A 22,481-nucleotide genomic window follows, 5' to 3' on the forward strand; every position below is an offset into this window, starting at 1 on the left:
CTGTTGTGTTTTGTGGTTTTAAATCCAGAACACAGGATATTCTTTTTTAGATAATAGCATTCAGTATTATCTGAAAGTTCTCACACTGAAATTCAAATGCCTGAATAGCATAAAGATATTTTTGATTCTTTTCTCCTAAAATGTAGATATTTGCAGTCTATATGCATATTTTCTTTTGTTTTTGTCCACCAAAAACAATTTTATATTAATTAAGAAGAGTTTTCCCTGAAGGGACACTTGGTATAAAGTCTTTCACCTGTTAGATGAGTAGGCAGAAGGTGGAGTGTAAGTCTTCATAGAGGAGCTGTGAGCAACATGACTGTTGGTGTGACAACTTTGGAATCCATTCCAAGAAGACATCTACAACAAAGCTCCAGGAGGGATTTGATATTATTAACCTTCAGTGCTCAGAAATATTGAAACACTTCCTTGCAGGAAGGTTATCTTGATGTCCTGTAGTTAAAAGGGCTTTAACTTCAAATAGCAAAAATTCCTCTCTTGAGGACCATTGAACTCTGGTTTTCTTTTAAGCTCTTGATGGAGGATGGCATGTTCCTGATCTTGTTTTCACTGGCTTGTCTTAGATGCCACAGTTTTACATGGTCTTACACAAAAGAACCTATTACAGCATTGAGCAGTCATTGATTAAACTAATTAATAAATTAATTTAAACTTTATCTTAGCACAGTAAACAATGACAAAGTATCTATTTGGTTGTGTATATTAACTATAAAATGCAGGATTTTGTTTTTTCTAAATCAGGAAATTATTATTTTTCTCATTTTGCCGTTTTCTCTGACAAAAAGAAACCCTACATACCTTTGAAAGTTTAAGTGTTATTAGGGCTGAAATCTGCCAAAAATAAATACATATATGGATTGTTTAGGAATATGGTGCACTCGGAAATTCAAGAGAACGTGTGCTCCCTTCAGCAGCCCCACACTAGGAAACAAAATCATGTTCTGTTATTGAACTAGAGGCCCCTTGGTTTTATCAATGATTTATCATTATGTGCATTCCTATTTAAATTAAAATTATATATTAAGATTTTTTTGTAATTTAAATCTTAGTTGTTGAAACCATTATGTTTTCCATTTTAACAAAATAAAATCAGGATAGCTAAGTAATATAATTAAACATTGTAGAAACATCTACTAAAGAGACTGATTGCAGGAGAAATACTATAAACAGTGTATGTGTTTCATACTGTCCCTTGTTTCCTGTCAAGAAATACAGTACTGCTGTATCCTTGAGCTGATTAAAGACTGAAGATAAAGACTTCTCTGACTGGCCAAAGGAAACTGACATATAGTGTCTGGGTATGTGGTTCTGCAGGTCTGTAGGACCTGACTTGGGTATGGTTTTCCAGTTTCCAGCTCAGTGTATTAAAGATACTTCACTGACAAGGGTTAATTTGATTAATTTGTACTGAGCCATTGCTTAAGAGCGCTGTTCATGTCACTTGAATGGTTCCAGCCTCCCCAGCATCAGTTCTTGCCTCACATCAGCTGTTTCTGCTTCCATCTCCAAGGTGCTCTAGGAAGGCACCCAGACTTACCCTGAAGAGGTAAAGGGGGAGTGCGTGGAAAAAGGTGATGCCTTGGATACATTCCCTTATTCCTGGTGATTTACTGTCCAAACCATCTCTTTTCTCGTGTTGATTTCCTGTGAAGTGGCCTCTCTCAAGATTTTATATTGCCTTTTGAGACACTGGAAAGAAAGTTACTTTTTAAACTGAGGAGTCTGGCAAAGCCTTGCCTGTCAGGGATGAGGAAATGCCTGGTTGGGCTTTGTTAGAAAGCAGAGGTTCCCACAAAGCTGAAGTTAGAAGTGCTTTCAGTGTACCAAACTGATTTTTAGCTGTAGTGGGGGAAGAGTAGACATAGAACCTCTGTGTCTGCCGAGCCTCAGCTGTTACCCACCTTTGTGTTACCACAAACTTGTTCAAATGTTCTGGGTATGACTTACTTCTGTCACGTTGAAGCTCAGCTTGTCTTTTCACTCTGAAATACTATGGGGCTCTTGTAACTTCTTTCTTACAGCACACAGCAGGTCCTTGTTTGTCCTGTGCCCTGCATGAATGCTTTTTAACCCTGTCACCTCATCATGAAGGATTGTGTAGAGCCCTGTCAGTGCACCTGTGGCAACAAGCTTTTCCAGCACTTTTTTTGACTTCTTCAACTGAACAAACTCCTCGTTAGCCTTTCTGCCAACTGAGCACATAATCAATGAGCTGGAGGTGCTTTTGTGTGAGGAGGACAGCAGCTGGTTTTGCTTACACTTTTGCCTTGGCAGGACATTTTCCATATCCACTGCCAAAAATATATAGCATCTGGCTTTTTGTCAGCCTGCCCAACTTGAGTTTGTGGCTTGACAGACAATTTCTTGCTGCACTTGGAAAACACCAAAGTCTAGTAGCTTGTGTACATATATACTGAGGCTATACCAGATAGTTTCTGTAGCTGTATTATTTACAATAATAATGGTTGTTCCTGTACACATAGCTGTTAAGTAAGATCGTAGAAAAAGGGTACTACCAAACAATTCTTAGCAGCAAGTTATAAATACTTGCATAGCTGAGTAGAGTTAATGTGTTTTACTTAATAAAAGCTGACACTTTAAATTGCTACTTTCCAGAAGAAAGGTACTTCTGCAGAGATCTTTTCTGGGGGGAAATATGTATCAAAGAGCTCGCCTGAACACGACAGCCTGTTAACTATAAACATGTTTTAGTTCACTGTGAAAGTTGAATTTGCCTTTTCACAAATGGGAAAACCTACAATTTTTTCCCCATTAGCTTGGAATCTGCTTTTCCCCTTTTCCTTTTTATTACATGGTTTTGTTCAGTTTTTTTTTTTAACAGATACAGTCTCTTCCCTTGATGAAAAGCATAACCTGTGCACACCCATTATTTTATAATTTATTTAATTATAAATCTTTAATTTACAGTGTATATATCTATATATCAGGTTGTGTGGAGGCGGCAGGATTTTTGTTGTAGCTGTGAATACACCCCAGCCATGCAAAGAGCAATTAATTTTGTCTTCCTGGTCAGCCATTCATAAATGGTCTGTACCCTCCACAGCAGCACTCAGTCCATCCACGGCATCCCTGGGATCCTGACGAGATCCTGCCCCTGCAGCTGCACACAGATCTCCAGTTCCTCATGTTTATGTCCCATGTTGTGTGCCCTGGTGTGCAGGCTCTTCAGAGAGACTTCCTCACTCACATGCAACGTTCGAGGCGACCCCAGCTGAGCCCTGTTCATTCACGGTGTGCTCCTCGTGGTTCACTTCACCCCAGCTGCTTTGCTTGGCAGCCTCTGCATCGCTCCCTCAGAGCTGCGCTAACTCCCCCTCCCTCAGGGCTCCTGGTTTTATTTTCCAGGTGTAATTTCAAGGGATAATTCCTATTTGCTTGTAAATGTTTTAAAGCAGCCTCTTCCTCAGAGGTGTGAAGGTTTGGTTTGATTTTAAAGTGTTTTGCAGTTCACTCGTTATTGTAATGAGATACTACTTTGTTACCTCACTTCTCCTCTTGGCCTGATGGATTCCGAATGTTGTGGAAAGCATTTTCTAGTCAGGGATTGAGTTGGCTGCTTGTCATTTCCCATGTCTGGAAGTGGGGAACAAAAAGCAGTGAAATAAATTTTCCCAGAGGTAAACCATAGTTATATCTTATGGTGATACTTTGCTTCACTTGTCTGGTCTATTCTTATTTTAAAGCAAAAACATGGTAGTAGCTGGAAAACAGAAAACATTGCAGGTATTTCTTCTCAAGCCATTTGCAGTTTTGCATGTGTTATTTTGTGCCGTGGCCATACAGCTGTACATACTCATACTACTCTTGTTCCTGCAGACAACACTCACCTGGGGACCCTACTTGTGGTTTCACATGCTGCGAGTTGCCACATCAACCTTATCAGGTATTGCTTTATTTAATTCTTGGGTAAACTAGAAAGGGAATCTTGAAACTCACAAAGTCATGTTGACAGACTGTAAATCATCTTTGAGTTCTACTTGATGTTGGCAAGGGAATATATCGATTTTCTGTTAGATTTTGTATGGAACCATTTTGTGTGATGTTACCTGAAAAGAATGCTGGCTGGTGTAACTAAACTGACAGTTTTTCTGAAGACAACTAGAAAGTATCCCAAGAACACATAGCAACACATAGTGTGCTGTACTATGAACTTCTGAGGTTACAAAATATACAGGACTGTTGTCAAGGGTCTTAAACTCACTGCACAGGCATTTATTTGACTCGTGGACCTCTTAAAATTTTGCCAGCTTACCTCTGTTCCATACTTTTGACTGTGGCCTACCTGTTTTAGCAAAGTAGCACTGAATGTAGCCTACAGCTTGAAAATTGAGACAGTTGAAACATAAATATTTTGTTAATGTGTTAGCATGCAACACAGAACATTGTTAAAATTGACTTGAAGTATGCTTATGTCAATAAATACTGTCTAGTTTGCTAGTACCGCTAGACTGAACTGCCAGTACAGTTGGTGCCCATGTACTTTTGTCTAACCTTAATTTTCAGTTAAAGTTCAGCTCAAGGCTTATCCTTTTTTTGCATTCCTAGCAAAACAAACTTAGATCCAAAGCTTGCAGAATTCAAACACTATCACCATATATATTTTCACTGAATTTCATATTCTCTCCTTTTATTAATTCTTTATCCTAAAGAACAATTATTAGTATATTCAGCTAATGATTGCCTATCAGGAGATTAACCTCACATATTTTTTTTCTTTTTTTATTTTTTGAGTGAGGTAGGACTACAGAAAACCATTCAGGAAAGATGGTGATAATTTTTATAATAAAACTGCATATAAGAATTTTCTTCCTGATACTAATCCTATTTAAACCTCTCTCTTTTTCTAGTGTGTGATTTCCTGGGGGAAAAAATTGCATCTGTTCTGGGAATAAGCACACCAAAATACCAATATGCCATTGATGAGTATTACAGAATGAAGAGAGAGGTATGTGTGTGAGCTAGGGTTCTTGCATTCCTCCCAACTTGTCTTCCCTGCTATTCTAAAAAATAAAATTTGTATTCTAGCATTAAAATGAAGCTTTAGACCCTCAATTTCAGCTTGTCTCCAGTTTTCATTTGATGCATTATTAATGCTTTCTTATCCATCAGCCTTTTCTCTCTAGCTCATGAGTCTTAGAAACGGGTGGGTCCTGACCTCTGCTCTGTTTCTCTTGTACAATGCATTCTTAAGTCAACACTGTGAGAAAGTTGGATGGACAGTGGAGCACTGTAAAAGGGGGCTGCTAGCAATACACTTTCCAGCTCTAAAACCTGTTCAACACAGTCTCATGGGTAAATTGAGCACGAGGTTACCATTTGTTGTAAAGCATAATGGGACATGATAGGTAGCCAGTGCTTTAGGCAAAAAACCTAACCCTTAATAATCTTCATATAGAAGAGATGGGTAACATATTTAAAGCTTTATTACTTTTTAAATTGAGAGCTGGAAAAGCTTCAGAGGATGTAGACCTATCACTATTGCTGTTAACTAAAACTGCTTATCTAGATATGTGTCTTTTTTCTGTTTGTTTAACGTGGTTTAAGCCTTCACTTTTGGAGATCTTTTTTGCCATAATGGGAGTGGAGTTCTGGAATGTACCTAATCTTATGATCAGTTAGTGACTAGTGTTTCCTAGTGGAACAAATGTCCTTACTTTGTAATTGTAACTGGTATGCTCTTATGGAAAGACTAATCTAAGTAAGTGGAAAATAGTAAATAGTAGCATATGAATCTGGTTATCTCATTCTAGGAGGAAGAGGAGGAACAGGAAAACAAGATGTCAGAAGAAGCAGAAAGACAGCATCAGGAACAGCAGAACAAGCAACAAGCTGAAGCTCCTGTCCAGACAGACCAGCCTGGAGCAACAGCATGCTCTTCATTCGTGAATGTAAACTTTGAAAATGAGGGAGACTGCCCGCCCACTGCAGAAAATAAACAAGATGTAGTTCCTGTCCCTCCTTAAGTATAAAGCTCTATATAATGTAGGAAGTAAGAACTGTCAGGTGTCACAATCTGCCTATAAACAGGAAAAAATAGGATATGCTTGTTCAGTGAAATACAACTCCTACTATTCTTATTGATCAGGAGAGAGCTAGGCAATGTCTGTTCAGTCTGTCTGCCTAATAAAGGCTGAGGCATTCTGCCAAATTGGCACTTCAGTTAAAATGAAAATTGCACTACAAACATTTGGTCTAAAATGGAATGTGTGAGCTAATTTCTGTGTAAAGTAAGTAGAAACGTCTTTTCTTTGCTGTGTCTCTAACACCTGTGAATTGCAGAGGCAGTGTTGTTACCTACTTCTAAAAACCTGATTTGCACATTGTTTGCAGCTCAGCTCTCTATGAATAGATTAATAGGAATTAATATCCTGTAACTCAAAAATAATTATAAGAGTCTTACTCCCCCTATTTATTGTCACTGTTGCATGCATGTTTGTTTTTTTTTCTGTTGTTAACACAAGAGAAAAATGTTAGATTTAATGTTAATTAAAGGGTCCACTGACTTTTTGTTTTTTTAAGTAAAAAGCTCCCCAACTTTCCAGGAGGTTATAAGCACCCTTAAGAACTTACTAACAAGTACCAGTACTCTTGGAGGCTAATAGTGCTCAGTTGCTCCATCCAGTGCTGTGGCAGAGTTCAGAACTAACAGCAGTGTAGGATGTTCTCACTCCAAACCCAAGAATTAAGAGACCCACGTGCTTGAATGCATACTCTCAGTGATCTGGAAAATAAACTAAAGTCTTGCTGAATGATATTAAGTGCACTGGATACTCTATGTAGTACAGTCTAGAACTATGAACTTTTTTGGACATAAATTACACGCATCTGTGTACTTGAATAACCTAAACAAACTACATGTTGAATGTTAAATTGCTAGTAAGGGATGTGCAGATGGTTTTCACCCTGTTAGCACAGAATACATACATAACTAGAAACAACAAAACCACACATAGGACTCTTTCCTTCTCTTAAATAAATATAATGTGTTGTGATACTGCACTTGCAACAACAGAAAATTTTATTTTTGTCTAAATGAAGTGCAGATAGCTCCACATCTAATACCAATTAAGGCTATTTTACTGCAATGACTCTTGTAGCTTGTAGAAGGTGAATGGTTTACTTTGCAACAATCAGATGTCATTGCCCTGGTCATTTTCTGTGGACAACTGTTGTAGGTAAAGGAGCAGAGAACCTGCACTAGTTACATCTAGAACATTACTTCTGTCCTTGAGATTTATATAAAAAAAAGTTTAAAATAGTCCTCAGTGAAATTGGGTTGTTGGGTATCATGATGTTCCCTGGCCTTGCTCCTGCTGCCAACTATGCAGCCTGATGCAACACCACAGGCCAGGTAACTTGGCTCTTAGTTTCTGGAATTAATTACGTATTTCAGATTACCCTCTGCCTGAGGTAATGTCCTGTACAGCACAAATTCTTCCTCTCATCTCTCTGTAGCTCTCCAGTACTACAGAAAATCTGAGGAGGAGGATTCAATTACCAGGTCTAGTCCATCTGTTTTGATACTCCATTCTTTGCCTTTTCTGAATTGTAAGACAGAGGGTGCTGACCACAGTGTAAAATCACTCCTTTGACCGGAATGCCTGCAAAGGTGACCTTGATTCAACACGTGGGGAATACATGGAAAACCAGCTTGTTAGGAATTCTTATAGCATCAAAGGAAGAAAACATCAGATAACTTGAGTAATACCTTGACAGCTGAAGGATACTTTGCTTTTCTTCCAATACATTAATGTCAGTTGGGTTTTTTTACCTCCTTTCCGTATTGTTTGTTGCATAACAAATGCTCTCACTGCCTTCTTTGTATAAAATACTGTATTACTCACTGTGCCTTAACTTAATCCTTCCTTTTTTTGCAAACTGTATGAAAGTAGTTACTTTCATATTGGTTTAATTTTTCTGTAAATGCATTAATTGGTTATTTTATATTTAATATAATTTTTGAACTGGAAGTTGGCTATGGATTTTCCTTTAAAACTGTGTGGTTTTTGAAACTTTATGCCTGTTTACTGTTTCATCTTTACTAAGTCACACATGCTGGCTGAATATTCAGGCACCAGAATTCAAAATATCATTTTACCCCCACCCCTTCCTTAGACTCTCCTGTGTTCCGCACTACCTCGAACTAATAAATAATGCAGGACAGTAAACACTTCTGGACTGGAGCTATTGTAATTCTGTTTGAAAGCTGAAACATTTTGGTGACTTTCTTAAGGATTAAGAGAATTTCACAGCTTTAACTGCTACTGCTGTAGCTCAGTTGTACAATTAAGATAGATCACATAAAATACTTGTACAGGAGGTTAACTTGGTGAAAGCCTCTGTACAGGTGTTTGGATTAGTTTCAACTAGATATAAAGATAGTGCAGTTTAATTTCTGTTAATGAACCTCTTAAAATCAGGTAACTATCCAGTTCAATAATTTACTTATCCTTCCTGTTACACACTTAAAGCTTGGTCATGCATACAAGAAAAAGGCCTAAATGCTTTAGTTCTTACTGAAAACTTTTGCCTTCACACCAGAATGCTCAACAGTGTTGTCATTAGAGGAAGCCATGCTGAATGGATACAGGCCACTACTGAAGATAGCAAGAACTACATTCTTACTTTCAGGTTAAATTCATGCTTAAAATAAGGTTATTTAAATAAGAATAGGGCTTGGTACACGTGAAAAAAGTCAAAAAATATTTATTTAAAAAAAGGTTATTTTTGCCTCTTAAACAGTACTTGCTTTTTTGGTTTCAGAATTTAGTTCTGTGATTAGTGTACCACATTTTACATTATATGTGGGGGCAAAGGAGGAAGGGAGAGAAGTAAAATGGAAGAATTAATTCAGATAATGAACATTTCCAGCTTGCAGCAGCTGGCCCGTCAGACTGAGATCTCTGTGGATGCAGTGTGCTCCCATTCGACGTCACGTATCATCAGCATCAGCAGCGCTGTCGTTATCGCTCGCCACAAGGACCTCTCTGTTCTCGTAGGTCCAGAACCCATTCAGGTCAATTAGAATGCTGGTAACAGTGTCTCCTTGACTGCTATTGATCAAGTCTTGAAGGGAGATTTTGTAAGGGTCCTTAGGCTTCACCATATCAAAGATTTCATCCTATAAAAGACAAGTCAAAATTGGGAGAAAAGCCCCACACATTAATGAGCAGAAAAATGGCTATTTCATACCATATACAGAATGATCTTTGGGTAACTAGTGTCACCCACACCAATTTACAAAAAGCAGCTGTTGAGCCCCAAAGCATTTAAGATACAAAGTACACTGACTGATTTGCTACAGTTTGGAGCAGTGTCCTCAGCTCCCACATCTCAAGAATTTGCTTTTCTGGGGAGGCTTCAGCCTCAAAGTGGCAAAATTAATCTCAGTTCACTTGTATAAGTTAAGTTTTGTAGAATCTCTTGTACATTTTTTTTAATGTACTGAAACTAAATATACAGTAAGCCATAATCAATTTTATAGGCTGTTTGTTTCAGTCACCAGTCTGCCCCCTGTCCCCCAAGGAATAATATCCAGAACTGTAAAATGGACTTAGCAAGTACCTTCAAGTGTAAGAAACAGCAACATGTATTTAAAAGGTAATTTCTCTATTATTAAGGAAACTACTAGAACACATCAGTTATTTTACAGAGCAACTGCTGACAAGAAAGGCATTTTCAAATTTAGGAGTAGGACAAGTCAGTTTACTTCTAGTACTCTCCAAGGAAATATACAGCAACCTAAAAATTATGATGTAACACTATTAAATTATTAAATGCTTATTCAAATATTTTACACAGTACTCCATTTGGTAAAGCTAACCTTGACATCCTGAAAAGAAACTGGTTCTTGTCCATGAATTTTCATTTGTTCCTGAATAGCCTAGAAGAAAGAGAAGTTAGGAATGGCTAGTGCAGTATTATACTGACATTGTATGAAAGTTATTAAATGCTTCTGCATTTTAAGCTGTATTGCCCTCTAACAAAGCATTCATGGTACAGCTTGCAATCATTTTTCTTCCATACATGAGGCAGGGGTGAGTTAATGCATTATCAAAGATATACATCTCTTTAGTTCACAGTTCTTAATGAGTATGAGATGAATCTCACTTTCATTATGACCAGTGTTTGAACAATTTGCATATTATCCCTCAACATTCAGAACTTGATATTAATACACTCGAAGCATAAGGTTATATTTCTGACAGTATGAAATACAGACTAAGGAAAGAGAGAAGGAAAATGACCAATCAGCAGAAAGACAAATCAATTACTTTAATGTGGCACTGTTTAAACATCTGCATCAAACCTACATCTGCAAGTAACAGCTATGAACAAAACTGTTTCACTAGAACAAGCTGCACAGCCTCTGTAGGTGCAGACCTACTCACACTTAATGCTAGCAGAAAAGCAATCATTCACCGAGTCAAGAGGAACTGTTCTGATTCCAAGGAAAACTGAACGTTCCATGTCCAAAAGTAGACTTGTTACAATACAGAAATAAGGTGGATATAATATCCTGCCTTGAGCAGGCCTGAATGCTTTACTGATTGAATGAAGTACATACCTTGTTCTTCATCCTTTAAGCACAAAGCTAAGCACAATGACATTATTTTCACAGTTATAATACAAAGATCCATATAACAAAATTTGGAGTGTTTCTCCCTGTGTCTGAATAGAGAGAATCCTGAACATGAATAAAGCATCAAGCTCATAACTCAGCTGAAACCATCCACAGCAAAAATACTATTTTACTGCATAGCACTTCCCTTCCCAAGGTATCTCAGGTATCCATGAGAAAAACAAAACAAAACAACAAAACAGCTTCCCCTTTCCAAACCAACATCACCACTAGTCAGAAGAAAAAAAAACCCAAAACAACAAAAACCCATCACACACAGACCAAGTTTGGAAGAAGATTGTAAAATCTTAAGTTAATCTTAACAGCAACTAAAAAATTAAGCTTAGTTTAAATCTATTTTGGAAGCAATGTGTACAAATGCAGACTATGAAAAATGCAATAAGCTTTTTGCAAGCAAAGCACTGCATGAAAAATCCCACAGCTGTATAGGCCTATCAATAAATTTCATTATCTTCATTTCTTTTAGGATTACAGTTGAAATTAAAACCATGGGCAATAATCAATTAGAACCATCATAGAAGATTTTAACAGGTAAGCATCCCACAATCTTAGGACAATTTTCAATTAAAAAAAAAAAACAACAAATCAATAGAAAATAATTCTCCTACTCAAAATCAAACCAGTTAATTTCAACTGCAGATAAACTACTGAAAATACCTTTTGAAATCTCTCCAATTTTAGTCTTAAAAAAAAAATTAAATCTTCTTAGAAGTCGTTACTAGCCTGCCTGTGGCTATTGGTAATTTAAAGTGATTTCCTGCAGATCTGCATGCAGAAGCACATAGGCTGTAACACTATAAACACAGAAAATGGCCTACTTGTATAAAGAGACTTACCCTAAAGAAATAATTAAGGGAAAAGACATTCAGGTGTCCTTTGTTCTCTATATCAAGCAGTTTGAAAATATATTGCAGAGCTGCAGGCTCCTTTCTGTTTTCTAATGCAAGCACAAAGTCCAGGTAGGTTTTATAGTCCTAGAAGTAGATACAATCACATTTATTATAGTCTTCTTTCTAAATTGATTTTGCAAGCAGGAACTCTGTAATTGGCAGCTATTTCATTCTAGGGGATCAGTTTATTTTCTGAAAAAGACAACATGAAATAAAAAATGGCTGCTACAACTAATGTGCATGGAAAACTTACTTTTTAATGTCTGCTGATAATGGGAAATCCTGCCATTTTAGAGGCAAAATAGCATTCCAAGCATAAATCCAAATGAACCATGCCATATATATGCTTTTAAACAATGTTTAATACATCTTTAAACTGCTGAACATACCCAACTAGTGAAGAAAAAACATATAAAATGTTTTCATTATCATAAATTAAATATCTAGCGGCAGTAAGCCTACTGGTACCACATAGTGAACCATATGGCCAATTAAGTAGATAATCCTTAAACCAGAGTGAGTGGTTTGGGAAATTACGTGCCAGAAACACTAGTTAACGTTCCAAATAAGTATCACACTTTTTCATTAGTATGCATTCTTGGTTTTGCAATCAAGATACAGTTGTGACAAGGACAGAAATCCTACAGCCCTGTGCATATAATTACCCTGTTCACCTGTAACACCAGGGAGTTGTGCTGTCATTCAGAGGGAGCCTGACAGCCTGGAAAAATGGTCTAACAGGAGCCTCATCAAGTTCAACAGAGGGAAGGCAAAACCCTGCATCTGGGGAGAAATAGCCCCATGTACCTGTAGAGTTGGGGGCTGACTATCAGAAAGCAGCTTTGCAACAGGCCCTGGCAAAGGCTGCTGACATCACCCTCAGCTGCATTAGGAAACACTTTGGTGGCAGGTTGAGGAAGGTGATCCTTCTCTACTCAGCACTGCTTACACTACATCCAGGCACTGGGTCCTGCTCTGGTCTCCTCCATGCAAGAGAGATGAACCTACTGCTTCAAGTCCAGAACAGGACAACTAAGAGAATCCCTCATGACCTCAATGATTATGTGACTAACAAAAAAACTGCTCAGGTGGCAAAAGGGCTGTTTAGTGAACATATCACTTCACACTCCAGTCATCTGAATGCAGACAAGAATTGTGGCTGAACATTAAGTAAAGCTTCAAAAGATATAGATATAAGGTGTTACTTTAAATTAGTTAGACTTCTCATTTTTCACAGCTATGGAAAGCTTACCATGAAAAACACTGTTGTCTTCATGAAGAAGAAGGTGTAGCTAAGATGTAGCTAAGCTTACACAGCGTAGCTAACTTGCACTTATCTCGCGTGTGCCACTTGTCTTTGGTTCTCTTTAAAGCATTGCATTTAACTAAAAAGTATTGCTGCCTCTATACATTTGTTCAACATGCACTTTGTAATTGAATCTACAAGTGGCTTTATCATAGGCTGTCTGGGTTCTCTATCACCTCTGCTTTTTCAAACAAGCAATTTATTTTTAGGCCACACTACAATCACCTTGCTCTTAAGAAAATTAACCTTCTCATGTGTTGCATGGTCATTTGTGGGCACAATGATAAATGAAAGTTACTTTACCTCAAGCTACTCTTTAAAGATATTGACTATTAGACATTTCTCAACTCAATAAGCCAAACATGTTATGCTGTGGACAAAGGGAAAACATGTAATTACCATTTCACCATCATAAGTTAAGCATTCCTGAAAGACACGGTCCAAGAATATGTTGGTGAGAGTCCCTGTTCCATATCGGGACAGCTCTTCTTTGCTGAGCATGCCATTGTGATCTTTATCAAGGTTTAAGTATTGACCTAGGAAAGAGATAAAAAAAGCAAACCATAATATCAGAACCTCTATCAGGAAAGAATTCTTTCAACAGAGAAAAATAAACATTGAAATGCTAAATTTTCCCATTTCCATAATAAAATTAATGCTGTTAAGTGAGAATTTACTAGATCCACAATAATATTCACAAAGCATCAGAAATAAGCACAGATCATGAAGCGAGAGAAGTTGGATTCCCATAACGAGGTGTTAGCAGTTCTAATGTAAGTTAATAGCTGTGGATACTGAGAGGAGCAGGAGGCTAAGAGCATATTACTTTACACATATGCTGTAATCATTAATAAAGAGCTGAAGTCGTTGCAAAGGCATGAATAGAGCCAGAAGAGAAGGTTACAGAGGAATCTTGTACCTTGTGCAACAAAGTGACAGATTTTAAAACTACAATAAAGAGCAACAGCGGAGAACCAAAATTATAAAGAAAGTCGAGAAGATAAACTGAAAGGGCGAATACAGGATTTGAAAAGACAAGTTAGCAGCAGGATTTAACATGACAAAAGCAGAGGAAATATAGCAGTAATAATGTGACTAAGCCATACAAGAAAGAGGAGAAGAAAAGTGTTGGCATATAAAGGAACCTACCATAAACTCTTAATGCAGAAGGAGCAGAAAACCAATTTGTTTCCTGACTTTCTTTAGAAAGTTCTTCATCCCTTAACTAAATGAAACAAAGTTAGAATTCAGAAAGGGTCAACTAAAATACAACAGTATATGTTAGAGACCTTTACCTCCAGCAAATCATCCAGGAAGCTGCAAGCTAAAATATCCTGTATCTTTATCTTCCCTGCAGCAAGAAAAAGAAAATACATTTTAACAGTTGCTCAGCCAACATATCCATTTGACTAGTCTCATTTAGGTGGTTCTACTTAAGAAAGAAGTATTTAGAGCAGAAAAAGATGCCTTTTTAAGAAACAAATCTAAACAAAACCTATGTCTAACACCAAGGATAAGGCACTCATTTTAGAGATAAAATAAAATACCTTTTAAAATGTTTGGACAAAACTAGCCTGATATTGGCAGGAGCTATCCTGAAGCCTTAAATGCCAGAAAACTAGATTAAAAGAAATGTGAATGTTCAACATCAACTACTCAAAATGTAAAATAAAAATGCAAAGAAAGCATGCTCAAAATATTTGATGAATAATAATATTCTCCTAAGTGACATGATATTCTTACATCTTCAAAACTACAGCTGTGACACAAAGCTAAGGTAGCAGAATGCACTTCTGCTGGTGCAGCTCTGACTGGTGCACAGACACTGTGCTAGCAGCTGTGCATAATGATGGCACTTATAACTTCCCACACACCCTCTCCAAACGTTTGTAATTACCTCTGTCAGAGGCTGCTGCCCACACAAGGCAGACCTTTACAAGGGACACAGCTGGACCTTGCAAACACATGCAGTTTGTGACTTAAATCGAAGGCATAGGAGGGAGCTACACTTGTAACTAGCATTATCAGGCCTAACTGCAGACCTTTTCTATTGGGTCTACATGGGGCACACAGATTTAATCACAGGAAAAGCACATCACTCTAACCATTTCTGAGCATTTCCACAGCTCTGACAAGCAGTTGTGTTGTTGGTTGCTGTGTTTTCTATTAACCTGAACACTTACAAAACTAGCTGCTGGTAATGGCTCATTATGATGAAACAGTATCTTATTTATCAGTTTCTAAGAGATAACTCTAGAGTACCTCAACTGATAGGTATCTCACAGGAATTCATTAGTTGTAAAAGTAGATTATTAGACCACAGTAAAGGGTCATGGTCTTCAGTGGAGAATAATCTTCAATGCTGAACAAAAGCCTACCAGGACAACTTCACATTGCTTTGAAAACACAAGTAGCTTCAGCATTTTAAGAGACCTACCTGTTCTGAGAGGATCCAGAAAGAAGAAGAATTTTCTAACTGCTGTGCAGACATAAAAGGAGTAAAAAGATTTTTCTAAGCCATCCAGTTGTGGCAAAGTAGGGATGAGTTCCAAAATATAGTTTTCTAAATCCTGCAGAATTAAGAAAAGGAAACAAGCATTAAACATTACTAATTGTTCCATATGTTCCTCCCTGGCTTGCAAGTGTATTTTGTTAAAAATACAGTCCTGCAACAATGCAGGAAAGAGCATGAAAGCAGGCAAAAATGCTTCTGTCTATGTTCAAGAAATCCCAGATCATATACAGGCACATGTGATTCCAAGGCTGAAACAATCTATTAATAAATCAGAATTTAACAAAGTACATGATATTTTTATGTAAATATAAATGCATCCCACTGTGCCTTTTTCAAATATCAGGAGCATAACTCCTGATTGGATTATCCCACTGCTTAATATTCTTTAATAAATTTTTCTTTGAGTGGTAACTAGGACATTTTTATTTATTTTATAATATTACCTCCTTTTAGAACAGGAAAATAATTCACTGAAGAATAATTTGTGATTTTTATCATACCCTACTAAATCTAGTAAAGTGCTAATGACATGAAATCTTTGTAGATAAAATCCTTTTTCAGAAAATTACCCATAAGTTTAAAAGGCTAGCACCACTCTCACCACATCTCTTGCATACATTAATTGCAATTTATCCAAGCAAATGTGCCCACCCCAAATCTATGTTATGATATAAGGTTTTACAAGACAAGGCTAGAAAAAAATTGGGATCTTTCTGATGCTCTGTCATTTGATTTAAAGAGAGGCGTTAAGTTAATAATGAATTTACTTACTGATTCTCTGAGGTAGCCTTGTCCTGCCACATCATATAAACTGAGACCTATTCTTGTCTGATGAAGCCATACTGTGAAACAGAAAACAGAATTACAATGCAAGAGACCTATGGGGTTTTTGAGTGCATGCCAAAATTTGATGTTATTCTAGAGGCTGCGAGGCACAGTTGGATTTTAAGTGCCTCTTCCCATTTTTCAGAGCTTTAAGCAAAGCCATGTCATGTACTGCTTAGAAACACTGTTTCAGTCTCTGAATTTTTAAAGAGTCACTTGCAGTATACTATAAATATACACTTCATAAATATATACTATTTATAATATAAATATACACCATTGCTATGACTGCCTCGTAATAACTAGATGTGAAACATGGCTGAGCGGACACCACATTTTATTTGGTGTATCACAGAATGGCTAGGATTAGAAGTAACTGTAAATCACCTACTTCTAACCTCCCCCTGCCACAGGCAGAGATGCCACCCACTAGATCAGATTGCTCAAAGCCCCATCCATCCTGGCCTTGAACACTTCCAGGGATGGTGCACCCACAACTTCACTGGACAATCTGTTCTAGTGCCTCACCACACCTCTGAGTAAAATATTTTTTCCTAGCATCTACTCTAAATGTCCCCTCTTTTAATATAAAACTGTTTCCCCTTGTCCTATCACTGTCTGGATAAGAAGTCATTCTCTCTCCATTTTATATGCTCCTTTAAAGTATTGAAAGCCCACAATGAGGGCTCCTCCAGAGCCTTCTCTTCTCCAGGCTGGACAACCCCAACTCTCTCAGCCTGTAGTCATAGGAGAGGCTCACATCTTTCCTGTGCTGACTCCAGATGGGGTCTCTAGAGTCTCAGAGCAGAGGGGGAGAATCATCTTCCTTGACCTGCTGGCCATGCTTCTTTTGATGCAGCCCAGGCTTTCCAGGCTGCAAGCACACACAGCTGCTTATATGGAATCATACGGATTTGCTCTCTCTCACTGACTTAGAAACATGTAGCAGTGCATTTTCAGTGCATTGAACAGCTGCACAATGTCACATACAGACAGACTGCTACAACCCCTCGTACAGCACCAGAACTGCAGCTACAGCCAAAGCTCAGGCCCTCACTTCTGAGTTACAACACAAGAATTAGAATCACACAAGCATCTATCTTTGTCATGAGGAGGCACATTATTTGAAAATCTACAAGACAATGTGCTTGAAGCCATTGTTAAAGCACTGTAACAGTGATGGCAGTACAGATTAGATTAATAAAAACTATTATTCATGTACTCAACATTAGATTTAACTCTCATTTTCTGAAGAAATAGTTCAAAAATTCCTCTTAAGCAATATGAGCTGTCCTTCATAACACTGACTCTTCAAGGTAAGTGTTTCTCGTGGTGTGCTAAGAGTCAGATGGCAGACATTACACAGTGAGTCTCTTTTGTCATTGGCTTAAGTTAAAGGTAAATGCATCACACATGTAGTGATTTGGTGGTGATGGCTATTTTTTTTAATTTTTATTTTGTTTGTTTGCTTGGAAGAAAGGCATCATCCTAAATACACAAGACTCAAAACTTCAGGTTGAAACAAGCTCTGAAAAACCTCTGTCCATCTGGGTGGGCCTTTTTGAAATGCATACAATTCTAACAGATTTTGCTGTAAGTCTCCTATCCTGCAGCTTTTGGATTTGTTGTTGGAAATTGAAATATTACTCATTCCTTGCATACTGTGCACACCTGCGTATCATGCTTCCTGCTCAACAAATTTCTCATCCCCTGCACCACAAGATTTTAAGTCAAGCAAGCTGAGCTGCTCAGAGAAAGGTGCTGTTCTCCTCTCCTGAAGACTTTAGCAGATCTAAGAACACAGTAGTCAGGGCAAAAGATAATGAGAGAGTCTTCCTTTCTCCTAGCCAGCCTAGTGCTTTTAAACATCTAATACAAATCTTTTAAAAAAGGCATTTTTCACCTCAATTGGCTAGCTATAATAAATAGCTGAAAACATGGTAAGTGACAAGCACAGAAATATACTGACATATTTGACAGTTAGAAAACATTGACAGCACCACTCTGTAGAAAGACAAAGAGCAAACACAGCTATCTGCCCAACCACAGTGGTTAAGATCACACCTGCCACCGAACTGTATTGCTTTGCACTTCACAGGATTGCCTGAATAAAGGAAATCAGAATGACAATGTATATAACAAACAGATCATGCATATCTGTGGCTGCGGAGAGGTGGATTTCAGAGGTATGATGGACTCCCACCTTCTAGTAACAAGAAAAAAAAATCCCAAGCCTCAAGAAAAACAGCATTTGCAGTTAAGGGCAGATCCCATCACTATTGAAGGGAACATCAAGTAACTAATAAAGCTGAAAACAGCCTTAAAATGAAACAATTCCTAACACAGAAGAAGCATCCACTAACCTTTTCGCATGACATAATTGAAAAACTGCATGATAGATATTCTCCCATAAGGATCGTTATGGAGTAACTTAGCAAAGATCTTCGCTGTGAAGAATTGCCTGTAAAACAAACACGAAGCTACTTCTACGCATCTGATTACACTGCACTAACAGATCTAGTTACAGTATTTGACAGTTACGGATGCTGTAAAATAACGTTTCAACACAGAATGTGTTAATATGCTACGTTACACTCATTAGGTGGAATCCTACCAAGTAACAACAGCAAACAATAAAAAGCAGCTAAATTTCTGCTCATGAGACTCTTCAGTGATGTAGAACTTTTGAGAGCTTTTATTCAATTTATCTTTATTACAATGTGTTTGATAGCTTCCAATCTGCTACAACAATATGCACATAAAAGAAGCTGCCAGTACTGACAAATAATTGGCTTCTACCCAAAGCTCAATCACAAAGCTATGTGCACAAGAGCCATCTCCAAAAGGAGCATAAAGAACTAACATTCACTGTGCACATCTGGAAGGAAATTCTGCATCAGAAGATATCAGGGAAGGTTGGGCAATATCACTGGAGACATGATTTCCAGTTCATTTACATAATGTGCTGTTTGCTGACCGCTAACATCTAAAAATGTTCATGCTGATAAAAAATTTTCTTCAAAGGGATTTACTACCATTCTTTTACGCACCTCTATTACAAGTCACCTCAGAGAGGCAGAGTACACCTTTGCAAGGATGTAAAGTTCATCAATAACTACATGGATATGATTTTTTCTCACCATTAACCTGTTCCCATCTATTTTAGCAACTGAATGTAACAGTAGCACTTAGATTTAGTCAAAATTAGCACATACAAGAGAAGAAAGCCTTACTTGCATTTTGGTCCAGCTTTTTCACCAACTTTCAAGAAGTTCTCATAATTAATCATTGCTTCTTCCCCAATCATTGGTGATGTCTGATGTTTGTCCAGCAGAAACCACAGATTCTTGAAAGGTATTTATATTTGGTTAAGAAGAGATCTCTTTAGGGACAGCAGTGTGCTTAAGATATAGTATTAAAGAAACTCAGCCAAAATGTGGGCTTGATGCAGGGTTTTCTCAGTTAATCAGGACACATGGTCAGTTCAGCCAGAAAAGCAAGTGTGTGTTACTTCCATTCCCTTAAATGCTGCTAAACACATGCACGCTCTCCCTCCATCACTAGCCTTTCTATGGTCACACTCCTTTTGTCTTCGCAGTGTAATAAAATCAACCATCTTAGGAGTCTCTCTCAGCAATACCTAAACAGAACTTATTTCATTGTCTAGGCCCACCAGGGAAATCATTGCAACATGCTGGAAAACTGGAAGCCATCAATTTAGTCCTCCCATACATCATAACAAGGAAGCTTCACGCTGGCATTTCCAGTCCAATACTAGGCAGCACTTCAGCTTTACCAAGTACTGTGTGCCCAAATACAAAGCACCTCACCACAATATTCTGTGGGCAGACAGGAAATCATCAAACTCTGACAGGAAATAATCTAAATCCATTTAGGAGCTATTCTAAGACATACAGAAATTATTTTCCTACCTGCAGCTCTTCATTATCCAACAGCTCTCTACTTTTCCTTTGCAGAAAGACAGCTCTAGATTCTTCTCTTAATTTCTGAAGCAAGACTTCATCTTCAGCCGGCAGCTGGAAACATTGTGGCATTTTAATTTTCATCACAGGACCATTCAAAAACTACACATCCAGCAAGTATTCTTAGGTAGTCTTGAGTCACATGCTCTGCTTGAAGTTGTTCACTTGACACAAAATAGTCAGTCCACCAAACTGGCTTCTGCTACAAGGGATATCATTTGCACACTGTCTTAAACCATTTTGATAATGAAGCACTTGCTTAAAGCAGGACATCTTTAACAGGACAGGCAGAGAAGTACCTCATACCTGATAACCCATCGAGTAAGCACTTTCCCATGGTCACCAGGTGTGAGAGCTCACACATAAAAGACATTTACTGTTGTGCTTTACTCAGGAGAAACAGAACATTCTGTTTTGTGGTGGGCTTGACTCTCCAAAGTGTGAAAGTCTACTACACTTGTTTGGCCAACAAATAAGATGAAAGAACACCTAATGTGAAAGTTCTGCCAATATTTATGTGCCAAACTGCGCAGCACCACTGGAATTTGGAGAGTTGCACATGTATCCATCAGCTGAAAATTAGGTACTTGAGAACTGTGCTGGCAGAAACGTGAGGCCCTAAGGAATACGTGACCATGAGAGGTTTGACAGCAGCTGAGTGGTCAAGTTGCTGAGTGACAGCAATATCAAGATGTCAACATGTGCTCCTATCCCAATCTGATTGATGCTCACAACTAGGTTGCTGGACCAAGCATTTCTGATAGATGATGCAAACAACAGATCCAGCTCTAGTCTGCAAGACCCATGCCCCACCATTTTCATGAGGCAGCATCCCATCGTGTCTAAGCAGAAAACAGAAGATACATACGTGTTACACCAGTATGTCAAAATTTAGTTAGAACATGAAGTGCCTCTGAAAGACAACTTCCCATCTTTACCAAGCAGACTGATTAGCAAAACATTTCACTGACTCTGGTAAGATTCTTAGTGCTTTTTTAAAACTGCTGAAATTCACAATTGTACAAAACAAAAAATTAGACTAAGCAATTCACATCGCTCAGATTTCAATCTGCTTTAGCTTCTGAAGCTGCAGTGCCCCTGTGAGTGAGCATAATATTTTTTGCAACATAGAAGAGCCTCCTGCTAAAAGTTTACCCGGATACTTCACTTACCCTGTAATAAAATCGTGGTATGTTTGCATATGACATATTGTCGGTTTTTTTCCCTCCTTTCCACTCCATGTAGTATTTTGTGAACAATTCCATTTCTTCATCCTTTAGCTCTTGTTCACTCTTTTTGGCTGATTGATACAGAAAAGAATGTTAACCCTGTATTCCAAACAGAATTCTAACATAACAAGGGGCTCGAAAAATAGAGCTAATACTGAGGTTTATCTGGTTGTGCTGTTTAGTAACATAAATACGAGGTGGAAATGAGTATAGACAACAGTTCACTCCCATAAACTATGTAAGAGTACGTCCCATAAGTATTTGGGATGCATAAGCACCTCTGCCAATGACCGCACACGGCCGATTCACTGCAAGGTAAGGAGCAGCTCACACAGCAGGTCCACGAGGACACCCGGCAGAGCAGCAGAGCTCCCGCCCCAGCAGCAGCACTGTCTGAGACGCTGCGAGCCGCCCCCAGATCGCCTTTCCGGGGCTGTCGCTGCGCCCCGCGGCAGCGCCGGGCGCGCTCAGCCGCGCACGGACCGCTCCCAGCCGGGCTGCGGCGGGGCGGGGGCGGGGGCCGGGCAGCGCAGCCCTCACAGCCCTCACCGCCTCTGAGCCCCGAACCACGGCAGTCTGGCTCTCCGCACGGCGACTCCGGGACCCGCCCGGCCCCTACGGCAGCACCGGGCAGGCCGGCGCTCGCCCCGCCGGTGCCGGTGCCGGCGGGCACCCGGGGCTCCTGCCCCGCCCGCTCCCGATCCCGGGGCACTCACGCGCGCGGCGCGCGGCCAGCCGGGCCCGCAGCCTCCGCTCCCAGTCCATCGGCACGCGCCCACCGCCGCCCCGCGCATGCGCGCTGCCCAAAGCGACGCGCCCCTGCCCTTTGAAGCTCCTTGCCCACACCCGACATGGCGGAGCAGCGCCGTCCCTCCCTCCGGGGCGCGCGCGGATCACGTGTCGTCCCGCCCGCTGAGACGCGATTGGCTCCACGCGCGGGCCCGGGCCCGCCACGCGCTTCCGGGCCAATGGGAAGCTGGCCCGCCCTGCGGTGGGGCACGCGCCTGCCGCGCATGGCCGCCGCGCGCAGCCTCAGGTGGGCCCCCCGC

At 39.3% G+C, this 22,481-nt stretch overlaps 3 protein-coding genes across 4 annotated transcripts in view; 2 read left to right on the plus strand and 1 right to left on the minus strand.

Moving 5' to 3' along the window:
- Window positions 1–8,012, plus strand: part of LOC100225763 (signal recognition particle subunit SRP54) — a 34,452-nt gene extending 26,440 nt beyond the window's left edge. The window contains exons 3-5 of one of the 2 annotated variants that reach the window (XM_030274658.4): window positions 3,859–3,925; window positions 4,890–4,987; window positions 5,793–8,012. In XM_030274658.4, the coding sequence (XP_030130518.1) occupies window positions 3,859–3,925; window positions 4,890–4,987; window positions 5,793–6,005 (378 nt within the window). In that variant the 3' untranslated portion in view covers window positions 6,006–8,012. The remainder of the gene's footprint in view (window positions 1–3,858; window positions 3,926–4,889; window positions 4,988–5,792) is intronic. The other variant, XM_072930211.1, reaches the window with a different exon arrangement.
- Window positions 8,013–8,732: 720 nt separating this feature from the next.
- On the minus strand, window positions 8,733–22,295 carry PPP2R3C (protein phosphatase 2 regulatory subunit B''gamma). Its single transcript, XM_030274657.4, has 13 exons — window positions 22,149–22,295; window positions 21,376–21,503; window positions 20,153–20,257; window positions 19,454–19,566; window positions 18,584–18,681; window positions 16,167–16,237; window positions 15,318–15,450; window positions 14,176–14,231; window positions 14,030–14,105; window positions 13,280–13,416; window positions 11,521–11,658; window positions 9,866–9,925; window positions 8,733–9,163 (listed from the first exon to the last, which is right to left on the minus strand). Exons 1-13 carry the CDS (start codon window positions 22,195–22,197, stop codon window positions 8,975–8,977), a joined length of 1,353 nt encoding a protein of 450 aa, XP_030130517.1. The 5' UTR covers window positions 22,198–22,295; the 3' UTR covers window positions 8,733–8,974.
- The window catches only part of PRORP (protein only RNase P catalytic subunit), a 38,609-nt gene continuing 38,422 nt past the window's right edge, over window positions 22,295–22,481 (plus strand). Inside the window, exon 1 of the mRNA XM_002199760.7 lies at window positions 22,295–22,468. The gene's annotated coding sequence lies outside the window, so the exon portion shown is untranslated. The remainder of the gene's footprint in view (window positions 22,469–22,481) is intronic.

Source organism: Taeniopygia guttata, chromosome 5 (genome assembly GCF_048771995.1).
Source record: "Taeniopygia guttata chromosome 5, bTaeGut7.mat, whole genome shotgun sequence".
Lineage (NCBI taxonomy): Eukaryota > Metazoa > Chordata > Aves > Passeriformes > Estrildidae > Taeniopygia > Taeniopygia guttata.

Excerpts from the sequence above, each read along its gene's own strand:
- PPP2R3C (XM_030274657.4), bottom strand. The coding sequence starts at position 22,197 with ATGGACTGGGAGCGGAGGCTGCGGGCCCGGCTGGCCGCGCGCCGCGCG. Across the intron at positions 21,504-22,148 it reads GCTGGCCGCGCGCCGCGCGC|CCAAAAAGAGTGAACAAGAG; the intron begins GTGAGTGCCCCG and ends TGTATCAATCAG. Across the intron at positions 9,164-9,865 it reads TTTCTTTTCAGGATGTCAAG|GATGAAATCTTTGATATGGT; the intron begins GTTAGCTTTACC and ends TGTCTTTTATAG.